The sequence below is a fragment of the Terrapene carolina genome, unplaced genomic scaffold (assembly GCF_002925995.2).
Source record: "Terrapene carolina triunguis isolate 2854851 unplaced genomic scaffold, T_m_triunguis-2.0 Scaffold24, whole genome shotgun sequence".
NCBI classification, from domain to species: domain Eukaryota; kingdom Metazoa; phylum Chordata; order Testudines; family Emydidae; genus Terrapene; species Terrapene triunguis.
In genome coordinates, this window is record NW_020664375.1 from 1,839,978 (window position 1) to 1,854,725 (window position 14,748).

The window sequence follows — 14,748 nt, forward strand, 5'->3', positions numbered from 1 at the left end:
CCCCTGTTCGCAAAAGCTCCCTGGTCGCTTGTGCGCTGCTTTATAAACTAGAACGAGAGTAATCAGTGAAGGTGGGCTATTATCAGCAGGAGGGAAAAAAAACTTTTGTGGTGATAATCAGGATGACCCATTTCCAACAGTTGACAAGAAGGTGTGGGTAACAGTAGGGGAAAAAAATTAGCGTGGGGAAATAGGTTTTCTTTGTGTAATGACCCATCCACTCCCAGCAACCACACAACAAAAACACTAACCCAGGAACCTATCCTTGCAACAAACCCCGTTGCCAACTCTGTCCACATATCTATTCAGGGGACACCATCATAGCACCTAATCACATCAGCCACACTATCAGAGGCTCATTCACCTGCACATCTAGCAATGTGATATATGCCATCATGTGCCAGCAATGCGCCTCTGCCATGTACATTGGCCAGACCGGACAGTCTCTACGCAAAAGAATAAATGGACACAAATCAGATGTCAAGGATTATAACATTCAGAAACCACTTCAGCCTCCCTGGTCACTCGATTACAGACCTCAGTCACAATACTCCCAACAAAAAAACTTCAAAAACAGACTCCAACGAGAAACTGCAGAATTGGAATTAATTTGCAAACTGGAACACCATTAAATTAGGCTTGAATAAAGACTGGGAGTGGATGGGTCATTACACAAAGTAAAACCTATTTCCCCATGCTTCCCCCCCACCCCCCACTGTTACTGTTATGGGAGAGCAGCCCGTTGAAGCTAGCTGTTGGGGGCTTGGAACCAGGGTGGACCAGCAGCCCCCCATCAGCTCCCCGTTCCCCTAAGTTCCCTGTGCAGCGGCTGCCCAGCAGGCTATCAATTGCCGGGCAGTTCAGCTGTCCCTGTCCCCACTGCCATGTGCTACCCTCTGCCTTGGAGCTGCTCTCCGGAGCCTCCTGCTCGCTCTGCGGGGGGGGGGGGGGGGGGGGGGAGGGGGGGAAGAAGGGGGCTAATGTCAGGGTGTCCCCCTCCCCCCTGCTCCTGCACCCTGCTTACCCCATCTCCATAGAGCAGGGATTGGACATGACAGGGGTCAGGACAGAGGCAGCAGCTGCTGTCTCAACTTCCTCATCTACTTAAAAAGGCAGTGTACTTAGTGTGGGGTCAGTGTACTTAAAGGGGCAATGCACATCTCTCTCTCTGTCTGCCATACTGTCTCCCCTCCCTCCATTCGTGCTGTCTTGTAGAGTGTGAAGCTACATTAACAACAATGGATTAACCCTTGAGGGCTCAGCCAATTGCCAGTTCATCATTTAGCAGTAAGGCATTCCCTGGGAAATATCCCATCCTCTGACTTCACCATCTCAACCAAGTTTCACAATCATCATCGCTGTGTACCAATATTAAATTGTTTGTTTAAAACTTATACTGTGTGTGTGTGTGTGTGTGTGTGTGTGTGTGTGTGTGTGTGTGTGTGTGTGTGTGTGTGTGTGTGTGTGTGTATCTAGTCTTTCGTCTGGTGAAAAAAATGTCCCTGGAGCCGAACACCCCCTATTTACATTAATTCTTGTGGGGAAATTGGATTCACTTAACATCGTTTAGCTTAGTGGCATTTTTCAAGACCATAACTACAACGTTAAGTAAGGAGTTATTGTACTTTTAAATGTGTGGAAAAAAGCCAGTTTCGAGAAGGACCTTCTATGGGAGGCAGGTAAAGCAATGTTTAGAGTCGGTTGATAAGCAGAATCTCTTTAATAAAAACAAAAAACTGAAAAATGGAACATGAGATGGAGATAGCACATTCATATAGGCTTAAAATCATAAACAATTAGCTATTGTTAGGGGAAAACTGAATATCATGACCATAGACATCACTGAAAAAGCCCTCAAGTATACAAAGCAGAAATGAAATGAAAAAGGAAATACATGTGGTAAGTTGTTGGCTGGAAAACCTGAGGATTAGAAACCTGGAGGCTTTCCCCCCGCCATTTAAAAATGATCAGCCAACAGCTAGTTACTCTTTAATGAAATATGTACAGCTTTTGATGCTTAATAGAATAACCCCTATACTTCAGACACTCCACAGTCTGAAGGTATTTGAAAATATCTGTGGGTACGTCTATACCTAGCCGCTAGTTTGGCGGCTGGAAATAGAACTTCTGGGTTCGACTTATCGCGTCTTGTCTGGACGCGATAAGTCGAACCAGGAAGTGATCGCCGTCGACTGCGGTACTCCAGCTAGACGAGTGGAGTACCGCGGAGTCGACGGGGGAGCCTGCCTGCCGCGTGTGGACCGAGGTAAGTTCGAACTAAGGTACTTCGAACTTCAGCTACGTTATTCACGTAGCTGAAGTTGCGTACCTTAGTTCGAATTGGGGGGTAAGTGTAGACCAAGCCTGTAAGTAGCAGGTTTGCCACAGATCCATGAGATTCATAAGCAAACTCTGGATGCAGAAATTATATAGGAGGTGGTCATAGAGGCAGTAGCCAGCAAGAAAAGTGGTAAACTTCATGGTTTTATGGCTATCCATCTTAATTTTACAAGGTATACAAGGAAGTGTTAGGAGGTCCTTCAAGGGATATGTTTAATACTGTTTTGTTAGGGAAAGATCTTCTTAGGGCTTATCTACATGGTGCCACAGTGCGTGTTGTGGGCATGTGATTTCTAAAACACACCATGTTGCACACTAGCTGGTCTGTGTAGTCCTTGCTGGTGTGCACGGTCTACACAGGCCAGTTAGTGCTTGACTTTGGTGCACTTTAGAATTCTCACCCCATAGTGTGCATTGCTGCACTGTGTATATGAGCCCTCCATCTATAAAGGACACCACCGTTGTGGGTTCTTTCTAAGGTTGGAAAAGATTGTACCACATGTAGTTATCTAATCATGATATAAAAATCTTAACAAAAATACTAGCTCCATGTTTCCTATCCAAACTGTTAGTTTACATACGTCTGGATCAAACTGGATTCATTAAGGGTAGGCAAGTGTTAGATAATGCTCATACAGTACTTGAGGTCAGACTAGATGATCACAAGGGCCTCTTTTTGCCTTGGAATCTATTGAATCTATAAATCATTCATCGTGCCAGATCTTAAAACGATAATTTTATTTGATCACTTGACTCAGAAGGTGTTTGATAGGGATGGAGTGGAATATTTTATTTAAAAGTTTTGTTACCCATTGGCCCTTGTTTCCTTAAGTGGATTACTGGTCTTATTTCCATGCTAAAAGCAACTCTGGGAATTAATAGGGTTAAGTTTTCTCTGATAGTTTATATAGTGGAACTCAACAGGAGTGTCTGCGGCATCTTTTACTTTTTGCACTGGCCATGGAGCATTTTGCACAGAAGACAGTGGATAACTGATTTGTTACAGGAGTGTAAAACTGGAAGATGCCACAAAGTAGTGCATGGGACAATATTATTTTTAATTAAACCAAACACTTGCTTAACATTATAAGAAATTCATCTTTTGGAAAAGTGTCTGGCTTAAACTATGCTGCTAGCTGTATATTTGCCAGATTCAAAGAAGTCATTCCCTCAGAGAAGTATTGGGTGTAAATGAACAACACATTGTATAAGGGATCTGGGAATTCAAATTTCAACATAGAACATCTGTGTGATTTAAATATCAAATGTTACTTCATCAAACTAAAAATGATTTGAAATGCTGGGAAAACTGTGCAAATTCTTGGCCAGGGGAAATAACCATGGTCTAATGAACATTTTGCCTAGTTTATCTCCCCCCCCAAAAAAAAAAAACCAGACACAAATTTTCCTATAGTCATCCCAGATAGAAATAACAGGTATAGGGAGGATGATGGTATAATGTATACCACTGATGAACCAGAGTGGGCTAGCTGTTTCAAGTAATATGTGATTTTTCTCAAGCCAGCCAACTCAGATTGTGTGGTTTGTTTTTTTTTTTTTTTGGCTTGGTGGAACTCTCATCTAGCCAAATGCTGGATCACCATTGAAGCAGAAAATAGTGGTAATGTGAATATAGATTACTTGGATTATTAATTACATCCTCCATAAATGTGTACCTATCTGTTAGAGAACTACCCTTTAGTTTTGGGGTAGAATTAGAGATAAAATAAGTTTTTTGTTTTGTTTTTTTTTGTTTTGTTTTTTCATTGCCAGTGGCACACATTGCAAATAATACAGGCTTTAACTCAAATAATGAACTTGAGAGCTTCAAAGACTGAAAGTCTTAAAATATATTTGTTTAGCCAATTTACTAATAGGACATTTCTATCATTTTTAGAAATCAAAACAAACTTTAATTGATCTGCTCTTCCAGTAACTTCTAAGTTAAGCATAAGGTTTCTCATATTCTCAGAGAGACATGTTTATTATATAGGAAGCTAATTTGAGTAGAACCAATGGCTTCAGGATGAACAGGAAACAAACATTCCTCTGCATGCCCCTCCCCCAAATTAATGTCAGTTTTTGGTGATCACACAAGATGATCAGAAAAAGACTTGGAATATGATACATTTGAACTTTCATATGATCTGATGAGGGAAAAAAGGTTTGGTAGGCAAATGACCCTGGAAGAAAATGAGCTTTCATGTGGAAAAGAGGCAGTTTTGATTTGCAGTGCACAATAAGAGAAAATGTATTTTATAGTGTTTCAATGGTACCTCATACCAACAAGGTAAAAATAGATTGGGTAGGAATAGATGTTGGGGGAAAAGTGATTTTATCCATGTACATGTCCACGTATTAAATAATATTGGGAATGTATGTTATCATATATTACAATTTTTGGACATTTATTATCAAACGATTGATTGATTATCCTTCTGGGGCTTCCTAGTGCAAATAGTCTCACTCATGGAAATAAGTAATGGCAAAATTCTTGCCATATTGAAGTCAGTGGGAGTTTTTTTTTAAGTGGGGCAGATTTCACCTAATGAATCTTACATCTTGCTTTTTCAATTGTTAGTCAATATCTGCTAAATTAATTTGACCAAAATTAGAACAGAAACGCATTGCTTACTATTAATTTACTACTCAGAGTACATGTATATACAAACAAATTATATTTGACAAAGTTCTTTGAATAATTAATAGGTACAGTACCTGTGCTTTGATTTATTAATGAATAGACAAAATTACCTTTCTGCTTAAAAAACAAACACAACAACCCAGAAACAGCATGTCCTGGATTGTGTAGGATCATATGTAACTTGTTACCCTTACAAATAGAAAAACATGATTATATTTGTTGCATAATGAGTCTCTAAACAAAAGTGCATTTTATTTTGTAATGGCTAATATTGTATTTCTGGCACTTTATAATGGCAACAGTTTTTAAAAATGAGGAAGTAACTAATTTATTGTGTTGCAGGGTTGGTTAGTAGATCTCATCAACAAGTTTGGCACATTAAATGGGTTTCAGATCCTTCATGATCGTTTTATGAGTGGCTCAGCATTGAATGTTCAGATAATTGCAGCTCTCATCAAGTAAGTTTCTTAGAAAGCAGAGTCATTTTGGGATATGTTCATTGAAAATAAATGCAAATATTGAGCTAAGGATTTCAAGTATCCATTTATTTTTTCTCTTCTGAAAAGGGGTACTGTGATCTGCTATCAAGTATTGTTTACTTGAATGTCCGGAATCTGAATTACCTTTCATTATTTTGTTCACTTGTAAAAAAGTTTCCTGAACAAAATACTCTAATATCTTAATAAAAGTAGACAAGTATTCACTTTACATCTGATTTTTTTAATTGTTTTTTAGACCATTTGGACAATGCTATGAGTTTCTAACGCTACATACAGTGAAGAAGTACTTCCTTCCAATTATAGAAATGGTTCCACAGTTTTTAGAAAACTTAACTGATGATGAACTGAAAAAAGAAGCAAAGAATGAAGCCAAAAATGATGCTCTGTCAATGATAATCAAATCTCTAAAGAACTTAGCTTCAAGAGTCCCAGGACAAGAAGAAACTGTAAAAAACTTAGAAATATTTAGGTTAAAAATGATACTTAGGTAAGGCAATCTTTCTGTTGGAATGGTTATTTTTTTTGTATTTTTTTGCATTTCTTACACTTAATATGTCTTACAGATTATTGCAAATTTCCTCTTTCAATGGTAAAATGAATGCACTAAACGAAGTTAACAAGGTGATATCTAGTGTGTCATATTATACCCATCGGCATGGTAATCCTGAAGAGGAAGAGTGGCTTACAGCAGAGAGAATGGCAGTAAGTTTTTGTTCTTCTTACCTGAATTAGGTTAAATGACTTTTTTTTCTTTAAATGTAATAGTAATTCTTCAGAGGTAGAGTAATGTGTACATATTGTGAATCCTCATTATCTGGTTTTATCCAAAGTCATGCAAATTAATCATCTTTATAATTAGTCACAGTAATTACTAGTGTGTCATAAGGGTTTTTATGGCTTTGCTGTTGACATTACTATATTTGTATCAGGATTGCTATTAAAATATATTCAGAGATTTATAAGAACTGCAAAAAATTATTTTCAAAGTGGATCTTATATACGAAGGTGTAACACAATTTAAAAAAATTTTTTTTTAAAATTGAATGTAAAAATAGATGTGTACTGAAGTTGACACTTTTGTACCACTATAATTAATATAAGATTAATTTATACAAAAATTCATGAGTAATTTCTCAGAGAAATGTTGATAATTTAAAAAGAATTATTCAAATTCAATTTTGAAAGTGATTGCTCTACATGCTGGTCTTCAGTATGCATCCTAATTGTTTGACTGAAAAACTTTTCGTAGAATAATTTTGTGGTAACAGACTTTTATAAATTTAGATTTGCGGAATCTCTGAAATAGAACCTTTATCAAGTTCCAACATGCTGCATTTTAAGATGTAATTGCTACAGATGTTTGCTTTAGCGAGAGAGAGAGATTAAAAAATTCACATGCTCTCTGGGTTTAGTGACTTTTTTCCCTGCTGTGAAATTCATAATCTGTAGGAGGAATGCTATGGGGCAGGATTATGCAGCATTTGCGCTATATGTACTATACAAATAAATAAGGGCTCTTGCCATAACTGTGGGATTAGGTGTCTCAAGCAGGATTGACTCTTGTTAGGAATATTCAGTTTTTTTTACAAAAATAATGTGTTTATACTGGAAAATATAAAGTACAGATGATAATTGAAAAACCTTGTTTGTCCAAGTCTTACATGAGGTGCCAGATTGACTCTCTTCTAGTTATATAATCGAGTATAGCAACTCTGAAGGGATGGTCACCTTCGCTCATTCCTTTTTGGTTCTGGCACTCAGCAGACATTCTGCTGATGCCTCAGTCTGAACGAAAGAGCGGGACTACATTGTGTTCCTTGCACTATATCAGTGCTACTTTTTGAAATCATCTTAATTTTGATCTCCACTTCTTAAATCTTGCTTGAACTCTTTTTTTTCTCTAATTCAAGTAGAAGTTGAGGCATTTAAAGAGGTGAAGCTGACTGAAGAGTACCTTTTTCAGAATATAGCTTATTCCCTGATGCTTTCCAGTGTTTAATCATCCTCTTGTTATGTAATATGCTATGCTATAAGTGTACCAATTGAGTTACAGAAATGTTAGACCTGAGTCACTGAAATATCTTCAGTGACTCCAAGCTACTGAAAAAAAGTGTATCCCTGGAAAAAGTAGATGCTCAATCTTCCCCCTGTCCCCTTACATTGGAAGCTGTATGAGGATTTTTATGTTCAGAGTTCACAGTTTCACTTTGCTTGAAAAACATTTGTAGTGAAGTGTCCTTTTCCACTGAAGCTACAAAGCATGGGAATTATTGCTGATATTGCCTTCAGAAGACAGCTGCAGGAAAAAAATCTTACGTATTACAATGGGTAGGGTATCAGAATTGTATAAAGTACTGACTTGCTTTGATTTGGGGGGAGGGAGGTGGTATTGCATTCTAGGACTTGAAAGTGAAGTATAAATATCCTTTCCTTTTTGTGTGTTTGTCTTACCTTTATAAGAGACAGAATGATTTCTGGCTTACATTTTCTGCTTAACTATAATCTACTTTTTGAAAAAACTTCAATATTTTGAAATTGTATATATTTTAATTTAAAATTAGGAATGGATCCAGCAGAATAATATTTTATCAATTGTATTACGAGATAGTCTTCATCAGCCTCAGTATGTAGAAAAGTTAGAGAAGATTCTTCGTTTTGTCATCAAAGAAAAAGCCCTCACTTTACAAGATCTTGACAACATTTGGGCAGCTCAGGTAAGGAATTAAACTACTGCCTTGAGCAGGATTGATCTTACTTTATAGCACCTCTTGACAATTTTAAGTCAAATTCCATGCCATTTGTTATGTGGAATAAATGTTATCAAATAAGGAAGGAAGGTAATGGATTTCATGTAGAAGGGAGGGTGCTTTGAGATGGTGTTGCTGGTGGTGTGCATTGGTATATACAAAAAGAAATGGAGGAGGAAATCTTGAAAGCTAAATTTAGACTGCTAGCTAGACTCAAGTCCAGGATCTCAGACTGCCTTTTCAAATGTGCTACAAGTTCAATGGACAGGACTAACTAGGCAGGAGGTAATAAATTGTAAAGGCATGGATGAAAAAATGGTACAGAGAAGGAATTAATATTATGCGGCGTGTGATTCTAGATTCTCAGTGGACACAAGATGAGGCAATTAAAGATCATGGTGAAGTAGTGTAAAGCATTTAAAATGAATATTTTGGCCTAGTTTTACTGTAGAGGACAAGGGAAATCTCTTTTATGGACGGTGCTTTAATTTCCATTGAGAACACAGTACCATTTCCCATGAAGTCTCTAAGGCTAAAGCCTCGTCGACACTGAAAAGTTAAGCTGACCCAGCTATGTTGCTCAGGGGTATGAAAAATCCATCCCCTTGAGCAATGTAGTTAGGCTGGCCTAGCCCACTGTGTAGACAGCACTAGGTCAAAGGAAGAATTCCTTGAGGAGGTGGATTACCCATGCTGATGGGAGAACCTCTCTCACTGGCGTCGGTAGTGTCTACAACGAAGTGCTATGATGGTGCAGTTGCAGCACTGTATTTGTGCCGCTTTAGCATTTAAAGTGTAGACAAGCCCTAAGAAGAAATTACTGGAACAAATGAAGTGCAATAAATCTGAGAGCCAAATGAGTATTCTGAAGCTTATAGGAAATAAAGTGTGAAACAGTGAATTCCAAACACCCGGTATAGCCATAAAACTAGTGACTGTTCTTGAAAGCTTGTAGTGTCACTAGTGTGCTCATCTTTATTTCTTTAAAAAAAAAAAAAAAAAGACAAAAGGAAGAGTCCAACAATGATACTGAGTCCTCACCTCGGTTCCAAGGAAACGGATTGAGTGTCCCGTTACAGCACTAGAATAAAAATACAGTGATAAGATCAAACCAGCACATGTTGTGGGGAACAGGGGAAATCATGCTGCTTTAACCTGCTAGGAGATCTAAAATATTTAGCTTTTAGTATAACATTTTCAAGTATCTCATGAATTCCTGCAGACAAAATTAGTTCATGTAGGTTTGGGGAGCAATACTGAAGTCTGCAAGCAAATACTAGTGCTCAATGGCAACAGATTGAGTTTCAGGGAAGTGTCATGAGGGGAGGGAATTGGTGTTGGGACCCCATCTTATTTTTCTTCTTTAATGATCTAGAAGTGGGAAGAAACAGCATATTACCTAGAGCAATGGTTCTCAAAATTTTGTACTGGCAACCCCTTTCACATAGCAAGCCTCTGAGTGCACCCCCCCCCCTTATAAATTAAAAACACTTTTATATATTTAACACCATTATAAATGTTGGAGGCAAAGTGGGGTTTAGGTTGGAGGCTGACAGCTTGCAACCCCCCCCCCCATGTAATAACCTCCCGACCCCCAGTTTGAGAACCCCTGATCTAGAGGGTCACAGGGTTTATTGAGGTCTCCTTCCATTCCTTGATTCCCTCTCATCCCCTTCTATTTTAGGGACTCCCTGCACACCCCCCCCCCCCAGTCTTTATTTAATCCTGTGTTGATTGTGTCTCACAGTGTTTAATCCTGTGTCTCACAGTGTTTAATCCTGTGTTGATTGTGAGACACAATCAACACAGGATTAAATAAAGACTGGGAATGGCTGAGCCATTACAAACATTGAATCTATCTCCCCTTGTAAGTATTTTCACACTTGCTTCTTATCAAACTGTCTGTACTGAGCTATCTTGATTATCACTTCAAAAGTTTTTTTTCTCTTACTTAATTGGCCTCTCAGAGTTGGTAAGACAACTCCCACCTGTTCATGCTCTCTGTATGTGTGTATATATATCTCCTCAATATATGTTTCACTCTGTATGCATCCGAAGAAGTGGGTTGTAGCCCACGAAAGCTTATGCTCTAATAAATTTGTTAGTCTCTAAGGTGCCACAAGTACTCCTGTTCTTTTTGTGGATACAGACTAACACGGCTGAAAGTAAAAGTCACTGCATAAAATTTAGAACAAATACAAAGTAGTAACACTGCGCACCATATACTTTTAAGATATTGAATTGAGTACTGCAAGGGGTGCAGTGAAATACTGATGCCGAGTTTGCAAAGTAGTGAATTTCATTACTATTAATGCATTCATTTTTAATACTGAATGAGATTGACAGTATCTCTAAATTTTGTTTTCTAAGCTTTACAATTTACAATAATGGGTTAGTCTTGCAACTTTACATATTAATTATTTGAAATTTGTCTACTTAAAAAAATGCCATATTATATTATTCTATTGGTTCATCTAGTCAGGAATTCTCATGTTTGATAGGCATAGAACCCAAATAAGGCGTCTGTTTGTTTTAGCATTAAACCAGAAAAAAATTGGTTTCTACCTTTCCCACAAATCAAAATATCAACAATTATCGGTTAAGCCTCTGTCTTCTCCCCCCTCAATTTTAAAAAGTCTTTATATGACACTTCTCTTACCATGGCTGTTTTCTGATGTTGCACAGCTGATCAATGGGTAGGTTCACCTTTACAGTGCTGTCAGCCAATTTTTAAGGAAGGCCTTCAATTAGCCATTAAATATCCTCCCCTACCATATCAGGAAGAGTTCAAGACACAATATAGAAATATTGTATTTAAAATCCATTTAGACACAGAACAAAGCAGCATGATGAAACATGCATTGACGTGCAGGGCAGTTTTTGTTAGAAATATTTTAATTTTAGTTCTTTGCAGAAATCGTTATCTTCTACATAAAATTGTGAAAAACCTTGAAATTTTTGACCTACAGATTATTTTTAAACCCAGTCCCTCCACTAAGAATTTCACCTGATTTTTTTAACTTAAACTAACAAAATAGAACCAGACAATCAGATGTCCTCAGTGTAAGATATCTAGTTAAAGTGGGTAATGCTCTGGTGGTGGGGTAGTAATCCTTCCTACCCATTTCAGGTAATCATCTGACAGATTTGAAGCATTATATTTTACTATCTTTATCTTCGTATAGATAGTTACAAATGTTAATTTTGTTTCTATGACAGGCAGGAAAACATGAAGCCATTGTTAAGAATGTACATGATCTCCTTGCAAAGTTGGCTTGGGATTTCTCTCCTGAACAACTTGATCACCTGTTTGATTGCTTTAAGGTAACACTGCATTTTTTCAGCTGTTCTATTACTGTAAATACTGAATTATTAAGCTCATTATGTGAATGGGTGTAAATACTGAATTATTAACTGAAGTTAATACAGTTAACTTGCCTTTAATGTACTGTATGTAGTAGGTTAGTATTTTGATTATGCATAATCTGCTAAGAGTATTTTTATATATTCAAATTACCATAGTAGGACTCTTTAAATTGTCTATCATACTCTTTAGATAAATTCTGTGCAGTCTCCACAGACGGGGGACTTCCCGTTGCATGTAGGTATTAACAGGGTTCTAACTTTTGTATATTGCTGTGCTGTTTAGAGCACACGATGGGATATTTTCGGGATATTTCTTCTGAAATAAAACAAATATTTAGACTATGGCGTAGTCTACACTAGAAAATTAGGCTGGTTTAACTACATTGGTCAGAGGTATGAAAAAAGCACACCTCCGAGTACATTGTTAAGCCAACCTAAGTCCCCATGTGGACAGCATTAGGTCAACAGAAGAATTGTTGATCTAGCTACTGCCTCTTCGGGAGGCGGATTATCTACGCAGACAGGAGAACCTTTCCCGTTGGTGTAGGTAGTGTCTACACTGAAGCTCTACAGCAGTGCAGCTGAGCTGCTGTAGCATTTTAAGTGTAGACATACCCTACTTGTTTTATTGACAACGTGCTTATCTGATTTTTTTTTCAGCTAATGCACCTTCATTGCAACTTCAAGCTCAGTAAATTGAGTAAATTTTATTCCTTGAGCACTGTCACTTCATTCAGAAAGTAAATTTATAAGTACAGCTATTTATAATTCCTTTTTTATAGTCCAGGGTCTTGTCATCTCTGGCTGCAGCCCCATTCTTGGCCCCGGCTCTGCCCCAAGCCCCATACTTGCCCTCAGTGGCCCGAGCCTTAGCCCCTTTACCACTGTCTGCAACGGGTCCCAAGACACGGTCCATCTCCCAGCCCCATCTCCCCTAGAGGAGGGGGCAGGCACAGTGTGAAAAGGGGGGACCACCGCAGTAGAGGGATGCTCATTGCTATCACACCCAACCACTAAAAGACTCATCGGGTATAGTAAATCTTTTCCCACAACACCAACTCCCTAACCCCATGTGAGACTTAAACCTGGTATTGAAAGGACTGAACATGCCCTCCTTCGAACCCCTGGCTACCTATTCACTTACATACCTCTCAGTGAAAATTGCCTTCCTTGAACCCCAACATTTCTTTTAATTCTCAAAAGAACTTTGTTGTACAACAGTAATCACTGAAATTTGTGCTCTTAATGTGTCTCTTCTTTTATGATTGACAGTTTATTAAAAATAAACGAGGAGGTTGTTATTTTCACAGTATTCTTTTGTAAGTGGACATGTCCTAATGTATAAGAGCAAACTTAAATATCTGGTGGTTTTTCATTTTGAATGAAATTCTTTGTTGACCAGGCAAGCTGGACAAATGCAAGTAAAAAACAACGGGAAAAATTACTTGAGTTAATCCGTCGTCTTGCTGAAGATGATAAAGATGGTGTGATGGCACACAAAGTATTGAATCTTCTGTGGAATTTGGCACATAGTGATGATGTACCCGTTGATATCATGGACCAGGCTCTTAGTGCCCACATTAAAATTTTAGATTACAGCTGTTCACAGGTAAGAAATTGATTGGAGTTTTATTAGGACATAAGAACTACCATTCTGAGTCAGAGCATGGTCTGTTTTGCCCAGTATCCTGTCTCTGACAATGGCCTGTACTGGAGCTTGAGGTGGGGTGTACAGAATAGGGTAGTTGTGAAGTGATCCACCCGGTCTTCCACTCCACCTTCTGATAGCCAAAGGTTTAGGGTCACGCGGAGTACGGAGTTGTGTCCCTGACTGTCTTGGCTAATAGCCACTTGATGGACCTATCCTCGGTGAACTTGTCCAGTTTTTTTGAACCTAGTTTGGTCATTACAACATCCTATGGCAATGAGTTCTACAGGTTATTTGTATACTGTGTGGAAAAAGTAGTTCCTCTTGTTTGTATTAAACCCTTTTCCTGTTAATTTCATCCAGTAACCTCTGTTTTTTCTATTGTGGGAAAAGGTAAATGACACTTCTCTATTCACTTTCTCCACGCCATTCATAATTCTATAGACTCCTATCCTATTCCCTGCCTTAGTTGTCTCTTTTCTAAGCTGAACAGCCCTATTATTTTTAGTCTCACCTTGTATGGAAGCCATTTCATATCCTTAATCATCTTTGTTGCCCTTCTCTGAACCTTTTTGAGTTCTACAATATTCTTTGAGATGTGGGGACCAGAATTGTACACTGTATTCAAGGGGTGGGTGCACCATGGATTTATATAGTGGCATTATGATATTTTCTATCCCTTTCCTAATAGTTCCTAACATTGTTAGCCTTTTTGACCATTGCTGCTCATTGAGTGGAAGTTTTCAGAGAACTATCCACAATGACTCTAAGATGTTTCTTGAGTGCTAATGGCTAATTTAGAGTCCATCATTGTATATGTATAGTTGGGATTATTTTTTCCAATATATACTACTTTGCACTTAACAATATTGAATTTCATCTGCAATTTTGTTGCTCCGTCACACAGGTTTGTAAGATCCCTTTGTAACTCTGCAGTCTGCTTTGGAATTAACTCTCTTGAATAATTAAAAAATTGAATTTTATGTTGTTTGCAGACTTCGCCACTTCACTGTTCATCCCCCTTTCCAGTTCATTAATGAATACGGTGAACTGCCTGGGTCCCAGTACAGATTCTTGGGGGACCTCGCTGTTCAGCTCTCTATTGTGAAAACTAGCCATTTATTCCTACCCTTTGTTTCCTATATTTTAAACAGTTACTGATCCATGAGAGGAACTTGTCTCTTAACCCAGGGCTACTTAGTTTCCGTAAGAGCTTTTGGTGAGGCACCTTGTCAAAGGCTTTCTGAAAATCCTAGTACAATGTATCGAATGGATCACTGTTATCCATATGCTTGTTGACTTCATCAAAGAATTCTAATAGATTGGTGAGGCATGACTTCCTCAACAAAATTGTGTTTATCAATGTGTCTGATTATTCTGTTCCTTACTGTAGTTTCTACCAATTTGTCTAGTACTGAAGTTAGGCTTATTAACCTTTAATTAGCAGGATCACCTCTGGAGCCTTTTTAAAAAAAAATTACATTAGCTACTTGCAGTTGTCTG

At 38.1% G+C, this 14,748-nt stretch overlaps 1 protein-coding gene across 2 annotated transcripts in view; it reads left to right on the forward strand.

Annotated features, from left to right (window-relative positions):
* Positions 1–14,748, forward strand: part of LOC112116991 (ubiquitin specific peptidase 9 X-linked) — a 182,204-nt gene that overhangs the window by 23,434 nt on the left and 144,022 nt on the right. For both annotated transcript variants that reach the window (XM_026650144.1, XM_026650150.1), the window contains exons 6-11: positions 5,327–5,442; positions 5,720–5,971; positions 6,048–6,186; positions 8,046–8,198; positions 11,451–11,555; positions 13,000–13,206. In XM_026650144.1, coding sequence (XP_026505929.1) covers positions 5,327–5,442; positions 5,720–5,971; positions 6,048–6,186; positions 8,046–8,198; positions 11,451–11,555; positions 13,000–13,206 — 972 coding nt within the window. The remainder of the gene's footprint in view (positions 1–5,326; positions 5,443–5,719; positions 5,972–6,047; positions 6,187–8,045; positions 8,199–11,450; positions 11,556–12,999; positions 13,207–14,748) is intronic.